We start from the raw sequence: 24,932 nt of genomic DNA, 5'->3' as shown, positions 1-24,932 counted from the left end.
ACCCATTTCATTTTATGCACCACACAAATGTGAAAATATCAAGACACATAAATGTAAATAGATCCATTCATAAGAGTCCATTCTGACTCACAAAGAGCAACAGATCAGGTCAACTGTCCCCTGCTGCGACCAAACGACTGATTGTAAACAAAGAACACAGGCAGGAATACGAGATAAAGATGATCCATATCTCAAAGACACATCGCACAAGCCTTGACACCAGACTTGACAAAAATGCATGGACATCTTTTATCATGTCATATCAGTCTATTTTAGCTGCTTCGTGAAAGCAGTAATATGATATCCATGTAATTAGTAATTATACAGATTAGTAGTGTTGGGTTCGAGTCCGAGTCTTTAAACAATAGAGTCCGAGTTGAGTCCGAGTCTTTAAACAATAGAGTCCGAGTTGAGTCCGAGTCTTTAAACAATAGAGTCCGAGTTGAGTCCAAGTCTTTAAACAATAGAGTCTAAGTTGAGTCCGAGTCTTTAAACAATAGAGTCTAAGTTGAGTCCGAGTCTTTAAAAAATAGAGTCTGAGTTGAGTCCGAGTCTTTAAACAATAGAGTCTGAGTTGAGTCCAAGTCTTTAAACAATAAAGTCTTAAGTTGAGTCCAAGTCTTTAAAAAATAGAGTCTGAGTTGAGTCCGAGTCTTTAAACAATAGAGTCCGAGTTGAGTCCAAGTCTTTAAACAATAGAGTCTAAGTTGAGTCCGAGTCTTTAAACAATAGAGTCTAAGTTGAGTCCGAGTCTTTAAAAAATAGAGTCCGAGTCGAGTCCGAGTCTTTAAACAATAGAGTCTGAGTTGAGTCCGAGTCTTTAAACAATAGAGTCTGAGTCGAGTCAGAGTCTTTAAACAATAGAGTCTGAGTTGAGTCCGAGTCTTTAAACAATAGAGTCTGAGATGAGTCCGAGTCTTTAAACAATAGAGTCTGAGTCGAGTCCGAGTCTTTAAACAATAGTGTCCGAGTTGAGTCCGAGTCTTTAAACAATAGAGTCCAAGCTGAGTCTGAGTCTTTAAACAATAGAGTCCGAGTCGAGTCAGAGTCTTTAAACAATAGAGTCCGAGTTGAGTCAGAGTCTTTAAACAATAGAGTCTGAGTTGAGTCCGAGTCCAAAAGGGGCCAAGTCGCACTCAAGGCTGAGTCATAACAGGCCGAGTCCGAGTCAAGTCTGTATGAATCTGTTCATGAATCTGAATTAAAATTGTAACCGTAAACCCAACATCAATATTTTAAGATTATTTTAAACTTCACCACTAAGAAAAACAGTTAGTCAATATAAATGTAACAAAAACACCTCTGTTGAATTTCATATTTATATTTTATGATTAGCAATGAAATGAAAGCATACGCTTTAGGTGGACGAAGACAAAACTGTCCTTCAACACTCTTCTTATTGCGTTCTGTTGACATTTCAATTATTTGCTGCTGTTCCCCTCCACTCAAACATAGAATAAAGAAAGTGAAAGCTGTCTTGGTCATTACAACCCAAGATAATTATGTTTCAAAATTTTATTTAGTTTTTATTTCTACTACATTTTCAATTTGTCCAATTTAGTTTTATATAAAATGATCCCTATCTAAAGAAATAATAGACTATACTGAGATTTCTACACAGTAGTAATTAGCACTCGCTGAGAAGTTACGTCTCACGATTTGACTGCAAATGCTGCATCCAAAAACACTGGAAAAGTCAACTGATAATTTTAGGGCCATGTACGTCATGGACCCCATGTGACTCTACCCTCCCTAGCAACCGGGCCTATTTGGTTGCTTAGGAGACCTGGCTGGAATCACTCAGCACGCCCTGGATTCGAACTCGCGACTCCAGGGGTGATAGTCAGCGTCAATACTCGCTGAGCTACCCAGGCCCTCCGTTTATTTATTTTTAAACTCAGAGATGTAAATTTGGATTAGAATTGAATTACAACACAATCCTTTCGTTTATCAAAAACGTAATTTGAAATTTAGTTTGTCAATGAAATGGCATACTAGCACCTGCCAATGCAGAAATCATCGCAAGTCCATTTGTTAAAGAATGGCAGCAACACACTACATAATTGTCGTATCCCAATCTTAAATACATTAATTGTGCAGCCCTAAATTACTCCATCAGCCCTAAATTACGAAAATGTTCAACTCTAATCTTAAATATCTTAAAATAAAAAAATAAAAAATAGATTATAATGTTTGAGAAATATCAGTACAGCGCTGACTTGCAAGCATTGTAAAATTGTTAGTTTGACTCATTTTAGATTTTAGTATGATTCACACTAAGTGTTTAGCATTTAATATGTTCTTACCTCCTCTTAGGTGAAAGGAAACCTGGATTACATGCGTCAGATGGACACCATCCTTGTGACAGTGAGGGTTCCAACCAGGGAAGTGGGTGGAGCCATCAGTGGCAAACTGCACATCGCTAATTTATCTCATGTAAAAACCAGGCATACCAGAGTCCGTGCCAGGTAATCAAAGTGGAGCCAAATTTTGATGCTTAATTTTGATGGAAAAAAAAATTAATCGTAATATTTGTAAAATTGGCTTTATTGTATAGTCAAAATAATATATGTATTAGGGCTGTCGATTTAACACGTTAATTCAGTGCAATTAATTATCTAAAAATGAAGAGTTAAAAAAAAAATCATGTCCCCGGACCGTGATAAGGAATATTCCTTCCATCTGAGCATTTCAAGCTCAGGTGGTAGAGCGGATCGGCCACTAATCTGCAGGGTTCGATTCCCGGCCCACACGTCTCCACATGCCGAAGTGTCCTTGGGCAAGACACTGAACCCCAAGTTGCTCCCATAGGCAGGCTAGCACCTTGCATGGCAGCTCTGCCATCATTGGTGTGTGCATGTATGTGTGAATGGGTGAATGAGTCACAGTGTAAAGCGCTTTGAATACCGCTGAGGTTAAAAAGGTGCTATATAAGTGCAGACCAAAACGTGTTTAAGCTTCAAACGATGTTATCTTGATACGTTTATGATGCGACACAAACAAGACGCTCCAAAAGAGTCTGACGCATGTGTAGATTGATGCATCTTTAGAAAAGCCCTCATAATACATCTATTGTTTCTACAGAAAGCTGTTTCATTCGTTTTTTTGCCATTTATGACCAAATATTGACCTTAAGACTTGCCAGTCTATTGCACACTGTGGTAACTCAAAAACAAACACAAAAACAGTGTTAAGCATCATTTAATGAACCAAATATCTTTCAACCGAGTTTGACATAATGGCAAGTGATTTTCTAGCACCACATTAGCAATTTAGCATGATTACTCAAGGATAAGATGTTGGAGTGAGTGCTGCTGGAAATGGGGTCTGTCTAGATTTGATCAAAAATTAATTTTTCAAATAATGATGGTGCTGTTTTTTACATCAGTAATATCCTGACTATACATGGTGATCAGTTGAATGCCACTTTGTTGAATTAAAGTACCAATTTCCTTCCGAAACAGCAAAATCTGTACATTATTCCAAACTTTTGGCCACCAGTATGTGTATATGTGTGTATGTGTGTGTGTGTGTGTGTGTATGGGTGTATGGATGTATGTATGGATGGATGGGTTTGTGTGTGTGTGTGTGTGTGTGTGTGTATGTATGGGTGTATGTATGTGTGTATGTATGTTTGTATGTATGTATGGATGGATGGATGGATGGGTTTGTGTGTGTGTGTGTGTGTGTGTGTGTGTGTGTGTGTGTGTGTGTGTGTGTGTGTGTGGATGGATGGATGGGTTTGTGTGTGTGTGTGTGTGTGTGTGTGTATGGATGGATGGATGGATGAATTTAAGGTTGAAATATGACCTTAACATGTTTTCATAAGCTAGAACCAACTGCGACCTTGGTGTTTTTGTCAGTCTGGAATTGTCTGTTAATCTTAATGGAATATTCCGGGTTCAATACAAGTTAAGCTCAATCGACAGCATTTGTGGCACACTATTGATTATCACCAAAACGCAAATCTGGGTTACAGTGAGGCACTCACAATGGAAGTGAATAAACATTAAAATACTCACTGTTTCAAAAGTATTGCCACAAAATGTAAACAATATGCATGTTAACAATATATGTTAACAATAATGATTTTATTGTGATAAAATCGCTTGCTAACCTTTTCTGTGTAAAGTTATAGCCAATTTTACAACTTTGTTGCCATGACGACGTAATGCCGTAAACACTCAAATCCTAAAATGACTGTAAAAACAATGATTTAATCAAATTTACAGCTCAAATACACAAGTTTGAACTAAATAATTAATGTAAGAGATTTAATAAAAGTATGAGCTTTACATTTCTGCCTTTTAACTCTCCAAAAACTGTAACCCAGATTTGTACATTTTGTTTTTAAAGAAAAGGAGAAACGAGTCAAAACAAATGTTTGTGGTAATTATTCCACAAATGCTGTCGACTGAGCATCACTTGTATTGAACCCGGAATATTCCTTTAAGCTATACCAATATATCAGCTCTAAATAATATCTAATATTTTTAAGGACTGCAAAATGTAATTTAAAACCTGTGATAAACTGCAACATGACAATTGTCAGTATTTTCTGTATACTCTTGCACTCTTTGTTAGGAGTGGGTTGTTGTTTAATTAAGACATGAATTACAGATCCATAGAAAACCCACTTGACATTGTGTGAGGTATTAGATAGATTTCTTTCGCTCTTGTCTGCTTTATCCATCTGTTGTTGTGGTTGTTATGGTAATGAATGAAGCGGGTGTTGAGTCTGTTTTAAACACACAGTCACTGTGATCTGCCTTGAGGAACGAAACTGTCTTCCTGTTTTGCCAAGAATACGAATACAGTCCATAAAATCTCAACACTTATCCCATCATTATTTAGCACATCATGCCTTAACACATTTTCTGATAAACCCATTTCATCCCATCCATATTAAATCATGATTTTTGCATTGTCTTACTGGCATATTAGTCGTCCAATGTATCAACTTGATTGGGCAGCAGTAAAGGCAGGTTGATCCCGGCGTGTTCTGCATCAAAAAGGTTAACAGCATCTGTAGCTGTTGCGGGTAGCTGAGGTGGGTCGGACACAAGGGAGGGGGCATCAAGGGAGGGAAGATGCGGCTCTCCAGAGTTGCGTAGAGAAAGTGAAAGTGCTGGCGATGGCCTATGTGGTGCTTGAGTAGAGCAGGGTAGAAGCCGAGCCAATGCCCTCTTGAAGTCCCTCATGAACAGGGGGTATATAATCGGGTTTATCGTGCTGTTACAGTAGCCCAACCAGGTGATGGCATCGAAGAGGGAAGATGGTACACACTCACACACCGCCTGAATGTATAGAAGAAAAGGTCTTATATCAGGACGTCAATACCTAAAAGGCGGAAAAGGTCAAAGATGTCTAGTTCATTGAAAGAGGAGGTTGGGATGCCACAAATGATGAAAGGGAGAGTAGGAGACGGAGATGGAGTGCTATTCACACACCATATTGTGTGTGAAAGTAGGCCATAGACAGGCTTGCCCAGAAGCTCGAAAGTGAGGGACACAGATGGGGGACGAAATCATTGAAAGCTTGAGAGCAGGGTGTGGAATAATTACATAATTATAGAGAGATCTTTCTCTTTGTCAATTTGTCATTTTTCCCTATGTTTAATTCACCTTTGAGTGCTTTAAGCTCAAGGTAATGTTTTAGTTTGACAAATAGATTTTCACTCAAAGTGAATGATTATGTTCTTAAAAAGGTGTTTTGGGGACTGACCTGTGCCAAGTTGGTGATGAAAAAGGGCAACCAGGCACTGAAGAAGAGACCCAGGAGTACTCCCAGAGTAAGACTGGCTTTTAGAGCCCTCTTCCTTTGCCTGTGTGCCAATCTGCGCTCGCTGTTCACCGACAACTGAGAGAAAGAAACAGAGAAAAGAGATTACATTCATAGAGATTTCACTGTGATTTGCCTGCCGAGAGATGGGTAGTGATGTTACCTTGGCCTAGAGTAATTATTTATGTCTTCCCTCAGATGAAAGCTTTTGAAAGTGACAATGCCTCACAAGGTCTTTTCTATTCTTTTGAATAGTTTTACCCTCCCATTTCCCTCCTCCTCAGCTTCAAATCCATCACACAGACACACTTGTTTGTCATTACTTTCTGCTCCAGCCTATAAAATGGTTCTTCCCATCCCTTTTCAGCTACTTTTCTTTCACCTTTATTTTTGTAATTGTTAAAGGGGGGTGGGGGGGGGTCTTCACTTGAACATTGGACCAGAAGGTTTGATAATGCAAGCACTCTTAAACTCGATAGCCTGAGTTTGTTGAGAGCTCAAAACCAGTTTAAGAAGAATTCATACATACACATACCCACATAAATCAATCAATGCATGCACCAAAATTTGTCATATTATTCTCAATAAAACTTTTCTAGTGGTCAACCCTTGACACATTGAATTCCCATCCCATTGCTTTCTCCGACTCATTACTTCTGCATCTCACCGGGGCATGCCGCAACATGGGTGGCTCCGGATGGCTGTAGTCATCTCCATTCTGGACAGCATGACCTGGAGAAGGAGGACGGGATGGTTCACCGTGTGAGTGATTGGGGTACAGAGGATGAGTAAGAGCCTCCACCTGTTGAGCTTGTCTTCTGGCGGCCAACAAGATTTGGCAGTAGGTGAAGCAGATGGCCGTGGAGGGCAAGAAGAAGGTGAGAAAGGTCGCCACAAGGGCGAAGGGGAGAGTCACTCGAAGGTGGCATTGCATGGACTGTGTTCCCTGCGTGGAAAGTTGGAAGTACGAAGAGGGGTAGAAGGAACTCAACCTCAGGACTGTGGTGTTTGCGGAACCGTGCTCGGAAAGGTCTTGCATACGTCCCAAGCTGTGCCAGTCCATCTTGATTGGCAAGAAGGAAGTGAGGGCTGCCAACCCCCAAGCCCCACCCACAAGAAGCAAGGCACGTGGTGGGGTCATGTGCTGTTTGTATCGCAATGGAGAGATGATGAGGAGGTAGCGGTCCAGACTGATGACGCACAAGTTGAGGATGGAAGCACTACAGCACATAACGTCGAAACAAAGCCAGACGGGACAGAAGCCAGGTGCCAGAACCCAAGTCCCGCACAGCACATTCAGCATAGAAGGGGGCATCACAACTAGAGCCACCATCAAGTCCGACAGGAACAGGGACACCAGGAAGCAATTGGAGGTGCATCGCAGCGTCCGATGTGCAAACACTAAGGCAATCAACAAAATGTTCCCACAAGCTGTCACCAAAATTATAAAGGACAGCATGACTGCGAGAAGCCATGGACCGCTGCCACTGACGCTCCAAGCATCACTGAAAGTGCTGCTGTCATTGAAGCTTCTGTGAACATTCAGATTTGCACCTGATGCCACATCCACTCGAGGGATAGGTGAGCCACTCATCATGGGATGAACAGGACTGTATGCGCTTCTTCTGGTCTTAATGAAGCCAGCACACATCCAGTGTTTTTCAAGTGCATTGAGAGAGTGATGCCAATTGATGATCTTGGGGTCTCACTATAATCTAAAGGAGACCACCTTGGGTGATGAAAAAGATCAAGATATCCCGTTAATAGTAATCCTTTCCATCCTGGCAAGGTTGCTTACTTCATCACCTCGGAGTGCCTCAGTCACATCAGTTCAAAGATATTCAGCTGCCATCAGTCCGTTTGTTAATGTGAGATGAGCAAAGCAATAAAATTTCAAATTTCCATTGTCAATAGTCTGGCTTCTTCAATGCTTTGTGCCAGTATGAGCAATTCTGTGCCTGTCAGAGTATTTCAAAGCTTCATGTCATTATGACACCCTTTGGGGGAGGGCAACCAAGAGGTGGGCTTTGGTACGAGAGTGTGCGAGAGCAAGAGAGGGAGCGTTGCAAGAGCAACACTGCTGTAGAGATATTTTTAGATTAATGAATTAAAAACCAAACTAACAAAAATGATTTGGTTCTTCATGTTAAGGTGGATTTCTGTTTTCCTTCTATGGATTTTTATGAGCTCTGCATTCTTTGTTCAGTAATTGTGTGGCTGTAATTGAGTGAAAGTGAGCGGAAGAGTGCACTAGAGGAACCGTGTTGGCGTCTTCGCTGTTCCCTGCGCCCTTAATCCCTGTATCGTCCACTTCAGCGTGCTTGCGGGATCTACACATGGCTGTTGGGCATAAAGTGTGTGTGAGCATTGCGCTCTTAATGCGACTATGCACATTCACAGCCAATCATTATTTAGGGTTAATTGAGGGAAGCATTTAGCATCTAACAATGGGTTTATGCAAATATGTATTACTTGGCTAAATTACAATCATGTGATTATCACATTTTTGTTAACATTATTTTTTCCCCTTCCTGTATGTTTACAACATCTTATGTCAGTTGGTTAGTACTGTTTCCATCACCGGAGTGGTGGTGGTGTAGTGGTCTAAGCACATAACTGGTAATCTGGTAATCAGAAGGATGCTGGTTTGATCCCCACAGCATTGTGTCCTTGAGCAAGGCACTTAACTCCAGGTTGCTCCGGGGAAATTGTCCCTGTAATAAGGGCTTTGTAAGTTGCTTTGGATAAAAGCATCTGCCAAATGCATAAATGTAATATATATATTTTTTTTCCTCTTAAACAAACCACAAGAACCATAAACATTTCAAGAGTGGTTGCGACAGACTTCCATTGGTCACATTTCTTTTAACAAACACATAAATTAGTCAAAACCATTTCACTTTTGCACCATACATTGCAAGTCTGTAATTGTCAGTGCATTTTCATGTTTTTATGAGCTGAGAAATTAGTCAAAATTAATGTTGTAAATTACAGTTGCCCCATAAACTTTCACTATTAGTGCATAATCGTCAATGTGTTTTTATATATGCAACAGGTGATGCAGATAGAGCACAACTTGTGTTTTAATTGGAATATCCCTTGATGGATAGAATGGATAATGATATTATCTTTGCCCCTTTTTTAACTTTATTCCAGGAAAAGAAAATGGTGATACTGACTTAAGAAAAAAAGCAAAAAATTTAATATTTGTTTAGTTTTTTTGTTTTACACCCACCATATCTGTAACAATTCTTTGAAGCCTTATTTCTAAAATAAATTAACTTCCATTTATATTCACACATCACATCATGCGTGGAACTTTTGATATACTGGCCAGAATTCTCACTTTTACCTTTGTCTAAAAAGCAACAATACAAAAAGAGTGCAATTTTAAGAACAGAAAAAAACTAAACAAAAAAAACACACTTCACTGGAGGACAATTGTCATCATGCCAACATTGCTCTGAACACATTGCAAGTTTGTCCAGCTTTTATTTTAAAACAATAAGTGCACTGGTTTGGCTGGTGTGGAAAATCATCAAGGCCCGAATAAAAAGCCGAATGACAGCAGCTGCTGCGCCCACACCATTATTGAGATTATAATGAAAGCATACAGGCAACATGATATGCATGAATAAGAGGCATAAATTAATATACTTTATTAAAATGCTAGGTAAACAATATAAAGCAATCTTTAGCAAACTTCGAAATGTAACCTTTTATTATCATAAAGGCTTTTCTCATCCAGGCTGTCCTGTTGAAGAACATACATATTATGGAGTAGAGGGAGCCAACCACTCTGATTGTGTCAGGCTTCATGTAAATGAAAGAAGAGCAAGGCAGAAGATAGAGTCCATAACTGATGCAATTCTACTGTTCCTGAAAGAGAAATGAGAAAACAGTGGTCAGGAATTGAATAACTTCTACATTGAAAAAAATGATTCATTGGCTCAACAACCATAACGTAAGAAAATAAATAGCTTCTACTCAGAAACGTACATACACCGATCAGACACAACATTAAAACCACCTGCCTATTATTGTGTAGGTCCCCTTGTGCCACCAAAACAGCACCAACCCGCATCTCGGAATAGCATTATGAGATTATATTCTTCTCACCTCAATTGTACAGAGTGGTTATCTGAGTTACTGTAGACTTTGTCAGTTCAGACCATTCTGGACATTCTCTGTTGACCTCTCTCATCAACAAGGCGTTTCCATCTGCTGAACTGCCCTTCACTGGATGTTTTTTGTTTTTGGCACCATTCAGAGTAAATTCTAGAGACTGTTGTGTGTGAAAATCCCAGGAGATTAGCAATTACAGAAATACTCAAACCAGCCCGTCTGGCACCAACAACCATCCATGCAATTATCTAATCAGCCAATCATGTGGCAGCGGTGCATAAAATGATGCCGATACGGGTCAGGAGCTTTAGTTAATGTTCACATCAGCCATCAGAATGGGGAAAATTTTTAATCTCAGTGATTTGGAGCGTGGCATGTTTGTTGGTGCCAGACGGGCTGGTTTGAGTATTTCTGTATCTGCTGATCTCCTGTGATTTTCACAAACAACAGTCTCTAGAATTTACTCAGAATTGTGCCAAAAACAGAAAACATCCAGTGAGCAACAGTTCTGTGGATAGAAACACCTTGTTGATGAGAGAGATCAACAGAGAATGTCCAGAATGGTCTGAACTGACAAAGTCTACAGTAACTCAGATAACCACTCTGTACAATTGTGGTGAGAAGAATATCGTCTCAAAATGCTATTCTGAGATGTGGGTTGCTGCTGTTTTGGTGGCACGAGGGGGACCTACACAATATTAGGCAGGTGGTTTTAATGTTGTGGCTTCATCAAATCCATAAAATCAAGATTTAAGTACTACCAACTCAAATGATTAAATACAGAGCTGAGGTTGTTGGGAATACCCATGTGCTTGCCCTTGAATATTTTTTAATGCAAGCAATTTTTTTTGTTCAAAATGAAATTATTGGGGCATTTAAATAGTTATTAAGAATTCATAGATTTTAGCACTTTTTAATATTAATGATGTTGTTGTTTTTTCTGTGTGTGTCTGAATGTTTGAGTCAAAAAAATGGGCCGCTTAGAAACAGGGGACTTGTTTATAAAATTCCCTGGATTTGTTCCTATGTTATGAGCAGGGTCAGAAATTAATCAAGGCCCAAAAGTGCCCAATATATTTCAAATGTGTATTCTTTCAAGAGAATTCTTGTTTTTAATCTGTTATTTACATGCAATATATTTCATAATTATTGAGGCCCAAACCTGCAAAAATAATAAATAAAAAAATGCAATAATAAGAATATAAAGGAATAAATGTCTTGATAAAACAAATATAATTAGTTTAATTAAATCTATTCCTGAATTTATTATTGTATGACTTTTTTCCTTTATTATTTTCTGTATTTATTTTTTACTTTATTTTTATTCTTTTTAACTTTTATTTATTATTTTTTTTTATTTTGCATTTTTATTTATGTGGTCATTTATTTTTTATATTTATTTATTCCCACATATATTTATTTCCATATTTATATATTCCCATATATATTTATTTATACATGTATTTATTTGTACTTTTCTGTGTGCAACATGGAAATGAGGGAGGCGGTCCTTGCATAGCTCCAGTGCATCATTGGTTGAGAGCTCAATAGTACTTATCCGAAGCAGATGGACGTCCCACCTTAGCACCCTCTGGTTATCGACTTCATTCACTAAGTAGCGCAACTCTCTAGATATATGTGAAGCGTCAGCTATAGTTTACACGAGGTATGGCTGTGACCTGACGTCACATCAAAACAAGTCAACAAGTCAAGAGTAATCGAGGACCAGCCCACATAATTATCATGCAAGAGACAGAAATGTAAGAATTAATACAAAAATAAATAAATGTGGGAATATTTAAATATGGAAATAAATGAATATAAAATTAAATGAATGCATTAATGAATTAAAACAAATAAATGAAAGAATAAAAGTTTAAAAGAATAAAAATAAAAAGAGAAAATAATAAAAGGAACAAAAGTCATACAAAAATAAATTCAGGAATAAATTAAATTAAAAACTAATTATATTTGTTTCATCAAGACATTTATGCCTTTATTTTCTTCTTAATACATTTATTTATTATTTTTGCAGGTTTCGTCCTCCATACATAATATGCTATGCCCATCTAGTTATGAGTTTAAACATTGTTGTGTGACCTTTTTAATTAATTACTTTAATTGAAGTATTTGACATAATTGGGCGACAAATTGGGTTTCTGTAAAAAAACAAAACATGTTCGATAATCAATTCAAGGTGACAAACGTCACTTAATAATAATAATAATAATACAAATTCTGATGTTGGTTAGTAGTGACGAAAAAGGTCTATATGCATATTTTCCAGTTGCAAACGTACATAGTAAAGTAGTAAAATGTAAAGCACACATTTTTGGAACAAGGAGTCGGATTACTTTTTTTTTTAACTTATAAACAAATTATGATAAATTAATAATATACAGATTAGTGAAAGCACCGCAACAGTTTCATATTTAAATGGGAACATGCATGTTACTGAACATTTTTCCATACGTGCATTTTATAAATAATTTGTAGGAACATTTAGGATGTTACTGTACACGCTCATTTAGGATAATTTTATGCACGCCAACCTCCAGTGCAAAAACACTTTTTGCCTTACAGGCTCCACAAGAATACATTTTCGTTTGAAAAAAAAAACATTCATTTTGTTACATTAACGCCCCTCGTCCACACTAATACAGCATTTTCCTCAACCGAAAACTGCGCATTTTGAAAAGGCTCTCTGCAAAGTAAGGACACAATCTGATCAAAACAAAACATACAAACCTTAGTAACATTACTGTGCAGCACATAATGTGATCTAAAGTCATTCTGGCAGTTGGAATATGCCATGCCAAGACCTAGTCCTGTGCCAAACGCAATGGGCAACGTCCGGCCTGCAAGAACATTTCAAAGCAGGATAAAATATGTATAGATAAATCATACGTGTGCATATAGACGTAAACTAGATTGTCAGATTTAAACATAGTGGAGTACTTACGCTTGAAGAACACAACTGAGAACACGATTCCTATGCCCAGACCAGTGCCTACGGGACAAAATGAAACCATTTTATTACATTACAGTTTATATTACTTTTATTTTATTTAGGTGATCAAAAAGTAATACCATGGTACTGACTGATTAATGTGCGGTGGTATTTACATGGTGCATCAAAGAATACCATCACGGTATTACTACGGTACAGTACAAAAATCATGGTAGTACCAGATTAAATAAGTATTTATGCTACAATTGTGTCTAAAATATATTAAGCCACCTACCTAGACAGTATGTTTGAGTATAATCGGCGCGCTAGGGACGCTGGATTCAAACGCACATATGATGCCCAGAATGCTATCTAGGTAGGTGGCTTACTAGTTGTTGTGATACAGCCAGTGTGTGGCGTCTTATATGTGACCTGAGTGCCCTACACAGAAACGACCAACCTGGTATTTATTTGAAACAATTATGATATAAAATGAAATCTTACCAACTTTAACGGCACAGTCCGCGAGGCAGCGGTCCCACTTCTGGCCGAGCTCTTTCTCAGACATGATTTAAACACGACGACTGCAGCGGTAGTGCTGACAGACTGGCTTGAAGACTGCTGTGACGTTTTCTTCTTCGCTAATGGTGGATATACACACTGCCGATGGCGCCACCTACTGGACAGGCGAATAAAACAATGCCAATCCTTGGTTTGGTCTGTTTAATATACAATCAAAGCCAAACAAATGCATACAATAAAATGAACGTTACCTTTTCAAATGTAAACATCAACAGATATGTATGGACTTTAATTTATAAAAATAAACAAATACATGCAATAATAATAATAATAATAATAATAATACAATTTATTTAATTAAATGCTTGATATCAGTGGATTTGATTGAAAATTAGTACGTTTTTGGAAAAAATCTGAAATTTCAGTTACAAGTTTTATCCCATATGTTAACATTAACTAACAATGAAAATACTTTTAAAAGCATTTATTAATCTTGGTTAATGTTAATTTAAACATATAGTAATACTTTTTTTTTTAATCAAAAGTTGTATGTCTGCACTATGAACTAACATGAACTATAATTTAAAATAATTTATTAACTAACATTAACAAAGATTAATTAATGCTGTAAAAAAACATATTGTTCAGTTAGTTCATGACACCTAATGCATTAAAATAAGGTTCCATTCATTGACATTAAAGTCAAATTTATATAGAATATATATATATACACAATTTATAAGTTTCTAGTTTAAGACATTAACCAAAAAAACACTACAATTAGGATGTAAAAATATCAATATCATAAAATCAATAATATACTTTGAGTATGTGAAATACAACTATGTAATGTGCTCACTAATGTAGATTTCCCCAGAAAATGATGCACATTTTTAATATTATACTAAATGTCAACCACTTATAAACATAAAACTCATCACCTCTGAACTTGAATGTTTCTGTTTTATTTCACAGTACATATTTACTGTTACAAAATAACAACTGTGGTGCGTGTGATTGCTTTCCTGAGATGAAAGTACAACAATTTACAATAAAAAAAGACTGGCAAACATTGAGGCAATCTAAAGAGAAGTCTGATTATAAATCCATGATACATGATTACATCAAATATTTGAACGATGCAACACTAGTAAAACAATACTACAATACTATTTTATACTGAGGTTAGTTGGATCTGTTGATAATCTGTTTTCACATGTACAGAATTGACTTAACACATTAGACAGCTGTCAGTTTAATTGTGCAACCTCACAAAACTACAAACCTGCTCAAGACAAGGCTACAAATGAAATTGTCAATAGAAATGGAGGCAGAATTGATCTATGATGCACTTTTGCCTAATCGTTCCTGAATGTCTATTTTTTATTATTTTTAAAAACTGGAGAGGAGGTGATGCGTCTTTCCTGAACAAAAACTTTTTGATATCTATATAATAAACATTCAAAAGTGCATTTTTTTGGGCAGAAGGAAGCTAAACAACAGCCAGGACAGGTTCAAAAGAGAACTAGAGAATCCCAATACAGACTTTACTGTCAGCTGACACCAGCTCTCCTGACACACAAATATATCATCTGCGCTTAAAAAAAAAGGAGCATTTCCTCTATTGGGTCTCTATTTCTCCAGGGTCTTGGGTGTCATCTCTAGTGGGGTTGTCTCGTCTCTCTGTGGTCTCACAAAGCTACTACTGATTGAAAGAAGATCCCTGAGCTCCTTGTTTTCAATCTGCATCAACAAAAAAAGAGTTATGTTTGAATATAAATTACAGCAAAAATGAAATATTTGTTAAGTATTCATTGATACTTGTACAGAAAACTGTATGCTAAAATATTTTTATTGTTTTTGCTCATTTACTTTTATGACAATAAATGAATAAATCATAAAAATACACAATAAATTAAGTACACAAACACATAAATTTAAAAAAGACAAATATCCATATAAACAAATGTTGAACAAATATATAATTTGAAATAAACAAATAACTCTAAATGAATAAATTTAAAAAAAAATCCATATACATAAATATATATATATATATAAATATATATATATGTGTGAATATAATTTATATGAATATAATATAAATATATAAATAAAAATGCCATTTGATATCCGAATAAATACCATTTGAAATAAACAAATAGATCAACTAAATTAAATATATAATTAAAAATTAAATAAAAAATATGCATATAATTAAAAATAAATAAATGTAAAAGAAAATATATAGTTTGAAATTTTTTTTTAAATAAATGATTACAAATATAAATATCCACATAAATAAATACAAATATACCGTATAAATGAATGTAGAATAAACTATATATATATATATATATATATATATATATATATATTTATGATAGTATAATAGTAATACATAATACTTTATCAAATAAATGAACAAAAGGTATATACATAATTAAAAAATTTTAATAAAAATATCCATATAAATAAATACAAATATACTGTATAAATAAATGTAGAATACGTTTAAACTATAAGATAATAATTGTAAAGTAAATAAATATCATTTAAAATAAACAAATGACTATTACGTAAATAAATTATTAAAAATAAAAATATCCACAAAATAAATACAAATATACTGTATAAATAAATGTAGAATAAACTATGTATAATTTATTGTAAAATAAACAGTCATAACCTCTAGTTGTGCTAGTCTCTCTTTGACAGAGCAGTAATGTTGGTCATCCATCTGTACTGCTCGACGCATAACTTGACCCATTTCACAGATCCGTTCCAACTGGCTTTGGACCTCCTAGAAAAAAAGATTGCTTATTTTAGGTCTCGTATTCAAGTAGTTTGGACACCAAAAATGTTATCACAATTATTTTACAGAAAACATAACTTGGATGTTGAAACAGCATTTTACTTCCATAATGCAACATATTTCCCAGTGAAACAAGATATTCAATGAGGAAAAAACTATTTTGGGACTTTGGAGACAGGAATTGATTAAGATCATGAAAAATGGTTGGAGAGAAGATAAGTTTCAGTGTCAAAGCAAGTTATTATTTTATTTTTAAATATTATTATTTAACTAACAGATAACAAAAGGTTTGGCACCTTAGCATGATCCTGGTGAAGGCTGAGTACAGGTTTAGTATCCAGCTCCTTCTTTTCCATCATCAGCTGAAGCATCTGCTTCCTGTATCTGCCCATGATCAACTCTAAAGCATACTGATGCTCCTCCAGAGAGAGCCAAAGCTCTGTGAAAAGGAAAGAGTTGACATGGGCATTACCAGCCTCACTACATTTGAAAAATGAGAGATACTTTGAAGAACATCTGAAGTCTTGCCTCTGTTCTCTTGCTGGAGTTCTTTGATTTGGGTGTTCTCCTGGTTCAGCAGGACGTGAGGTTTGTATCTGGACAGCTCCTGATACTCTGTGTTTTCCTCCATATACTAAAGACAGAAAAAAATTCAACTTTATTTTGAGATGTTTTGTTAGGTATTGGTTATGCTTCATTTTGCAAAACTTTTAATAGGAACGCACGCACAATACATCAGTGACTGGATCGCTATTGGTCAATATTATTGGCCTTAAAGTATAAAATGCGCGCGCGCACACACACACACACACACACACACACACACACACACACAGTTGTGTTTCCATGTTTTATGGGGACTTTCCATAGACATAATGGTTTTTATACTGTACAAACTTTATATTCTATCCCCTAAACCTAACCCTACCCCTAAACCTAACCCTCACAGAAAACTTTCTGCATTTTTACATTTTCAAAAAACATCATTTAGTATGATTTATAAGCTGTTTTCCTCATGGGGACCGACAAAATGTCCCCACAAGGTCAAACATTTCGGGTTTTACTATCCTTATGGGGACATTTGGTCCCCACAAAGTGATAAATACACGCTCACACACACACACACACACACACACACACACACACACACACACACACACACACACACACACACACACACACACACACACACACACACACACACACACACACACACACACACACACACACACACACACACACACACACACCTCATGAATTCAATCTTGGTCACCAGCTCAGATCTTTAACCACTAAGCATATCCAATGCATGGCTTATTTACTGTAACTTGCACATGCAAGTAAACAGTAATCCCTGAGGGTGTTTTTAAAGTTACATCATATGTGTTCTGTATAGTGTGAGAGTTTATGTCATGCCTTGTCAGGGAGAGTGTTGGCGACCTCCTTCATGCTGTGGATCTTGTGACTGAGAGAGCTCGACTGCTCGATGAGACTCTCTGCGGCCGTGTCGTGATCCTTTAGCCGATCCAGCAGCGTTCGCGCGTCGCCCAGAACCTTCTCCAGCGTGCACGACATCTCCGGGACTTGAGTTGATAAAGAGGACGAGTGGATCACCTCCACAAATCCAGCTGCACTTCAAATGACAACACCACCAATGACCTTAAAAAGCTTAATGCATTACAATGCAGTTCACTCGATGTTGAGAAATATTACAAATGGATACATTACTAAACTTTAATCGGTTAAGACATATGCAAGTCTATTAAGAGAATGGATTTTTAAAAAATAAAATAAAAAAACAAAGTCGATTAACTGACAACTACCTGAGAACTTCCTGTTCTGGTCATCGTAAATACGTCATCCTGTTCGAACTTCGAACGTTTCCTATTACGTACAGAAAAAACATTTCAAAATAAAAGTCATCTACGAAGCTCGTTATGCTGTAAAATAAAATACTACTAATACCGTTTTGGACTATTAATGACTTTTTACGTGTCATGTGTGTGTCATATGTACACATTAAATGTACATATTTAAAATTATACTTATATACTATAAATATAAAAAATATATAAATATTAAACACTTCCTATATTACTAATGACCGAATACTGTTCTGGTACTATTAAAATAAAATAAATAAAAACTGTTGGTGTTTTAAGTGTCTGTGTGTGCATCATACCCAAGGCCATAGCAATGATTTCTGGGCCCCCAAACTGTATATTGCTCTGGGCCATTTACCTATTAAAAAATACAGTTTTTAATTTGTTGTGGGCCCACCTAGACCTTTGGGCCCCTAGAATCATTCCCAGCTTTCACCCCACTAGCTACGGCCCTGATCATACCTACAAAATATATGTTGATAAAAGAAAAAAAAATCTATAATAAATTAATGAAATACTGCTTTTTAATAAATGGAATGGACAAAGATAAGTTTTGTATCAAGATAGCTACAGATATTCTGTACTTTCCTCCATGTACTGAGCACAACATTGTATAAAATGTTTCAGTTATAACAATATAGTGATTGATTGAGACTGAGTAAAATGAATGTGATCCGACTTGCAAATCTGTTTGTGAGCAACATATTGCATTGGAAATTAAACTACAGAACAACAGATTGCATTGCTGTATCAGAACAGATGTACAATAAAATGTGACCTTGTGGAGTTTTGTCTTAAATATGTATTTGCACGATCAAATTAATAATTTAATAAACAATTATTTAAGTGTCTATGCAAGTAATCGGGAATAAAACAAACAAAAATGACATTACATGCAGACATGTAATTAATTTAATGGTTTGCATGGATCAAAGCAGATTTAATGGTAAATATATTTTTTTTAATTTAAATAAAATGAGCCATGCGAAATATTCAAGGAAGTCCATTTATGCCTTTTTTGAGAGATTATAGGCCATATCTTTTTATTTTGACGTATCAAAACAATAGTTACACGTAATACTCAGCGAGTAATGGGCCCTATCTTCCTGTACATACTGTATGCATGTGCCATTGTAATCTTTTACTGTTCCTTTAAGCAACTATATGGTCAAAGATACAAAATTATAAAAAGCAGTACGGTGGAATATTTGGTCCAATTTGAAAATACTCCATAACACAGAATTAAAATCATAGTCAACTGGCACTTTTTATGACATTGCATTTGTAAAGTTGAGGTTAATTCTTGGAAATATTGTCACATAGACACCATGATATCATTAAGATCCTTGCGTTTGAGGTCAGGCACTTTGGCATCAGACGCAGGATATCCAACAGGAAGTAACATTAGAAGCTTCTCATTGGCTGGACGTTGGAGGAGGGACCTGAGCTGTGGGCCGCAGTTCAGTGGAGTGGTCGTCACGGTAACCAGACCAACATTCTAAGGTTAAATACAATCAAATAAAAGTAAACAATGTAGAGAACAATGGTGCTATATGGTGTAACAATAATGTGTTTTTTGAATGGTTTGCAAGTCTTACCTGCAGTGCAGCGAGTAAAATGCCACAGGAAATGGACACGCTGATTTCATTGTAATAGTGAGTCTTTTTCTTGCCGTTGGGCAGAACTCCATATGTCTGCTTAAATATTAAAATCAGATATGGAGCAATATCCAAATACTCCTTCACCCAATTAGTCCTGTAAAACAGAAATCTTCTTTATGAAGTGTGATGCTTATTTCACTTCAGATAATGTTTAAGTCTTAACCATTTGAAATAGAGTTAACCATAATAGAAATAAAATGTTAGAATAACCACAAGAGGGCACCAGTGCCATAGCTAAAGAAGTTTATCAAAACATTAATATGTATCTGTAATAGCATGTAAAATAAAAATAATAATAATAACAATAAAACCATATATCACAAATATATAAATTATTATTATTATGTAGCCTCTTGACTATTTGAAATAAAAATAAGATAACAGTTTATCAAAGTTGTTTATCAAATGGTAGTTATAAAGCAGTTTATCAAAGCATTATTATTATGTATCATTCATAAAATGTATATTTATACAATTAATAATTAATTTAAAAATATAAAATATTTTATCTACAATAATAATAATAACTGTAATTAGCTAAATATTTAGAATATAAATGTTTATTATCATCATTATCATAATTATTGTGTAGTCGGTGGCTTTTTGACTAATTAAATAAAATGTTAAAAACAAACAATATGGAGCATTAATATTATGTAATAATCAAATTAATATTTATAAATTAACAATTAATAAAATATTTTATGTATTATGTTACAATAATAATAGCACATAATATGGAATAATAATTATAATATAATAATAATAGACATTATTATTATTATTATTATTATTATTATTATTAGGTGGCCTTTTGATTATATACAATAAAAACAATGGTAGTTATAAAAGAGATTTTCAAAGCATTATCATGCATCTGTAATAATTCATAAAATTTATATTTATACATTCATAATTAATAAACAATATATACAATATTTTATCTTGTTTTATTTAATAATAGCAGTAAATAGCCTAATATTTAAAATAAATAATACTGATGATGATGATGATGATGAAGATTATTATTATTGTATGGTAGGTGGCTTCTTGACTATTTGAAATAAAGATAGCCATGGTAGAAATACAATTTTAGAAATGAACCATAAGGAATTAATCAAAGCACTGTATGTATCTGTAATAGTCAATACAATTAGTATTTATAAATTAATAATAGTATAACATATTTTATGTAGCATGACATAATAATAGCAAATAATATGGAATAATAATAGCAATACATATCTTATTATTATTATTATTATTATTATTATTATTATTATTATTATTATTTGGTGGCCTCTTGATAATTACAAATGTTAGAAATTAACCACAAGAGGGAACTAGTATCATAACAGACATGACATACACAGACAAACACACACACACACATACAAACACACACACACACACACACGCACAGACAAACACACACACACAGACAAACACATACACACACACGCACACACACAAACACACACGCGCACGCGCACGCACACACATACACAGACAAACACACACACACACACACATACAAACACACACACACATGCACAGACAAACACACACACGCACACACACACACATACACAGACAAACACACACACACACACGACAAACACATACACACACACGCACACACACAAACACACACGCGCACACACACATGCACAGACAAACACACACACACACGCACACATACACAGACAAACACACACACACAGACAAACACACACACACACATGCGCACACACATACAAAGACAAACACACACATACACAGACAAACACACATACACACACACACACAGACAAACACACACACATACACAGACACACACACACACACACACAGACAAACAGTCAAAGACACACACACACACACACACACATACAAAGACAAACAAACACACATACACAGACAAACACACATGCACACATACACACAGACAAACACACACACACATACATACACAGACACACACACACAGACAAACACACACACACATACAAAGACAAACACACACACAGACAAACACACACACATACACAGACACACACACACACACACACACACACACAGACAAACACACACACACAGACAAACACACACACAAACACACACACATATACACACACACACACACATACACACACAGACACACACACATATATAGCTAACCGAAGTCTCTTCAGGTCATGGACCCAGTTGTCTCCCATTCTTTGTTTGTAGTTGATCTCCTCCTCTTCCTCAACAATCTCTCTGATCTTGTGTTTGAGATCCACATCAGACACAACCACAAACGTCCAGGGCTCAGTGTGAGCACCACTCGGTGCAGTGCCTTACACACACACACACACACTGAATGAGTGATGGAGACGAAAGAAGAGTTTTTTCTTCTTTTGGGCTGCAAGAGCAGGTTCTGGAGAAATCACTTTTTAACAATAACATACAAAACTATCAAGACAGATCTACCATTGCAAATGTAATGATTCAAGTCGGTCTCCCTACACTCAAACTACTTGTATGTTTGAATACGTCTGAATATTTTGCAATAACCTTAAAATCTTTAATACTTACAATCCATGACTTTAAATCAATTGTTTTTATTTACTGTTATTTTTTTATTTGAATCAGTTATTTATGATGAGTAATACATTTCCTTATAAAAGAATAAAAAAGAAATGTGTTCCCTATGGAGAATATTACTAAGAGAAATACTTCTGGAACCAAGACTGCTGAATAAAATGCACGTACACTGTTGTACTCTATAGGAATGGGCAACCTTTGCCAAATCAGACCATGTCTTCCAATAAAACACACACAAAAACTGGTAAAGTAAGCAACAGGTGCATTGTGGCGATTGCATTACCTGCAGTGCGTATGACATTGTCTATCACTTCTTTTGGTACTGGTTCTGGACTGATAAACCGGACGGACCGCCTGAGATTCATGAGCGAGTAGAACTTTTCTGAGCGCTTCAGCATCTCAGCAGCAGCGTATCGCAGTGGGCTGTACGACACATGATGTAACTCCTCTTCCCCTCTGGTGTCAAGCCAATCGCCTTCATCCTCTGTGAATAGACAATAGACTCAACTGTGTCATTAAATAGAAGCACAAATCCACTTTCGGACATCTTTGAAATGATTTGGGGTGAACATTACAATCTTATAATTCTCCGGTTTCTCTATTTTATTTTATTTTTTCTTAATCTCACGTTTGAATGTCATATAATAAAGGTAAAATCATATCATCTATGCAAATCCAATTATGAAACAAAAATGTACGCAAACAATAAACATGACATGAGCAGTGTACAGTAACCCAGCGTGTTGCTACACCAGAAGCAAGAGTTAAAACCTGTTCATTTCAAAACCCTCTTGTCACAGGATTATCCTCGGCCAAAAAAACGTTCGCTTTTACTTTTTGAATATCTCTTCAAAAGGTCTGCATCACTACGCTTGGCTTGGCTCTTGAATGTCAAAGGCATCTCCACATTATAATGGAATAGACAAGTGTTGTGTTGGCCTTTATGCATGGGTTCCTATGCAAAACAAACCCTCTTGTACTGAGGTTTTTTTTTAAATAAACTCCATAACATGAAAATGAACATATATAACGTGTGTGCAGGGGCGAAAATTTCATCAAAATGTTGGGGGGGACAATAAACATAACAATTCTCAAGAGCAATTTTTGAAGGGGACACCAAGGGGTTTTTTGTTGTTGCCCCGTTTGCATTTGTATCATTTTATTTCTTAAACAATTATTTTAAGAATATATCATTATATTATTTACAATACACATATTTTAATGATATTTTAGGGGGGGGGACAACCCTCAGATAGGGGGGGTCCTGCCCCCCCGAACCCCCTATTACAGTGTGTGTTTTGCTGTAATACCTAATGTTTGGGGCCAATATGATTTCTAAATACAATATTACTAAATTATATATACATATATATATATATATATACATATACACGCACACACACACACACACACACACACAGTATAAATAAAAGTTACAGTGAGGCACTTACAATGGAAGTGAATGGGGCCATTTGAGGGTTTAAAGGCAGAAATGTGAAGCTTTTGTTTTTATTAAATCACATACATTAATTCTGTTACACTCATGTAATATTTGAGCTGTAAAGTTGTTTAAATCGTCGTTTTACAGTCATTTAAGGGTTTTAGGGTTTGATGGCATTACATCATGTCAACGAAGTTGTAAAATTGGCTATAACTTTACACAGAAAATGATAGTAAGCTATTTTATCACGTTTATTTTAACGTTTAGGGATTGGCCCCATTGACTTCCATTGTAAGGGTCTCACTGTAACCCATATGTTTTAAAAGGAGGGATGTTGAATATTCCTTTAAGAAATAAAATGCGTAATCACAGGGATGGTGGTCTTAGTCACTTTAATGTAAATGTTTCTTTCAGTACTGATGTGAGTATATTTTGGGAGCGTATATTACCGTTGTCTTTACTGTTGATTTCTGTGTCATCCTGCAGATCTTCGTCCACCCATGGTCTGACTCTCCCCACAGCAGAAGTCTTCTCCTTTGATCTGATCTTTCGACTAGAGGAGTTTCTGAAGAGAAACACAATAATCACACACAAAATCGCCACGAACACCGGAGTGAGAGACGAAAACAACGCCATGACAGACGAGAAAGTAGTCTGATTCAAGTCAAAGTTCAGTTAAAGAGGCTGGACTCACTTTCTCCTGTTAATATTCAAACACACATACACACACACACACGCGCACGCGCACGCGCGCGCGACATTATTCAGAGTAGCACTACATTACATTTTTGACTGAAATTAATGAATAATCAAGCAAGGCCGTGAGGCATACAAGTATAGTCTATTAAATGAGTTGTTATCTTGTTTTTGATCGTTCATCTGACTAGGGTTGCCACTCGTCCAGTAAAATACGGGACCGTCCCGTATTTAATCATTGCATCAATACGGGACGCGATTTGTAACAGTGCCGTCACAATGAAATTGTCCAGATCGCCAATATAATGAAGCTGGAAAATTTGCCTACGGTGGGTAAGGGACCGTCTGAAAAGTCCACACATTCTGCTAAAACGTGCTAATAATGTGGATGGTGTGGTAAGGGACCGTCTGAAAAGTCCACACATTCTGTTAAAACGTGCTAATACTGTGGATGGTGTGGTAAGGGACC

The 24,932-nt window shown here is 36.0% G+C and overlaps 4 protein-coding genes across 7 annotated transcripts; all 4 read right to left on the bottom strand.

Annotated features, from left to right (window-relative positions):
* Positions 1-4,771: 4,771 nt before the first annotated feature.
* Positions 4,772-7,452, bottom strand: LOC127618980 (5-hydroxytryptamine receptor 6-like). Its single transcript, XM_052091686.1, is given in 4 exon segments — positions 4,772-5,297; positions 5,725-5,859; positions 6,449-7,383; positions 7,386-7,452. Coding segments are annotated over 4 exon segments (1,494 nt in total). The 3' UTR covers positions 4,772-4,940.
* Positions 7,453-8,575: 1,123 nt separating this feature from the next.
* On the bottom strand, positions 8,576-13,497 carry LOC127618860 (MICOS complex subunit MIC10-like). Its single transcript, XM_052091518.1, has 4 exons — positions 13,361-13,497; positions 12,869-12,916; positions 12,655-12,764; positions 8,576-9,660 (listed from the first exon to the last, which is right to left on the bottom strand). Exons 1-4 carry the CDS (start codon positions 13,422-13,424, stop codon positions 9,652-9,654), a joined length of 231 nt encoding a protein of 76 aa, XP_051947478.1. The 5' UTR covers positions 13,425-13,497; the 3' UTR covers positions 8,576-9,651.
* An 833-nt stretch (positions 13,498-14,330) lies between these two features.
* On the bottom strand, positions 14,331-18,542 carry LOC127618856 (suppressor of IKBKE 1-like). 4 transcript variants are annotated; one of them, XM_052091514.1, is made up of 7 exons: positions 18,376-18,541; positions 18,017-18,077; positions 17,610-17,821; positions 16,722-16,827; positions 16,490-16,632; positions 16,068-16,181; positions 14,331-15,121 (listed from the first exon to the last, which is right to left on the bottom strand). In XM_052091514.1, exons 3-7 carry the CDS (start codon positions 17,766-17,768, stop codon positions 15,011-15,013), a joined length of 633 nt encoding a protein of 210 aa, XP_051947474.1. In that variant the 5' UTR covers positions 17,769-17,821; positions 18,017-18,077; positions 18,376-18,541; the 3' UTR covers positions 14,331-15,010. The 4 variants fall into 4 exon arrangements, with proteins under 4 accessions (XP_051947474.1, XP_051947473.1, XP_051947472.1 ...); XM_052091513.1 differs by having other exon boundaries at positions 17,610-17,826; positions 18,017-18,542; XM_052091512.1 differs by having other exon boundaries at positions 18,017-18,541.
* Positions 18,543-18,952: 410 nt separating this feature from the next.
* On the bottom strand, positions 18,953-24,435 carry LOC127618855 (iodotyrosine deiodinase-like). The gene is made up of 5 exons (XM_052091511.1): positions 24,217-24,435; positions 22,610-22,810; positions 21,919-22,078; positions 19,675-19,831; positions 18,953-19,574 (listed from the first exon to the last, which is right to left on the bottom strand). The coding sequence occupies exons 1-5, from the start codon at positions 24,401-24,403 to the stop codon at positions 19,392-19,394; spliced, it is 888 nt and encodes a 295-aa protein (XP_051947471.1). The 5' UTR covers positions 24,404-24,435; the 3' UTR covers positions 18,953-19,391.
* Positions 24,436-24,932: the final 497 nt, after the last annotated feature.

This window comes from Xyrauchen texanus, chromosome 25 (assembly GCF_025860055.1).
Source record: "Xyrauchen texanus isolate HMW12.3.18 chromosome 25, RBS_HiC_50CHRs, whole genome shotgun sequence".
Taxonomy (NCBI): Eukaryota; Metazoa; Chordata; class Actinopteri; order Cypriniformes; family Catostomidae; genus Xyrauchen; species Xyrauchen texanus.
The sequence above is the reverse complement of the archived record's forward strand: the minus strand, read 5'-3'. Positions and strand labels throughout refer to the sequence as shown.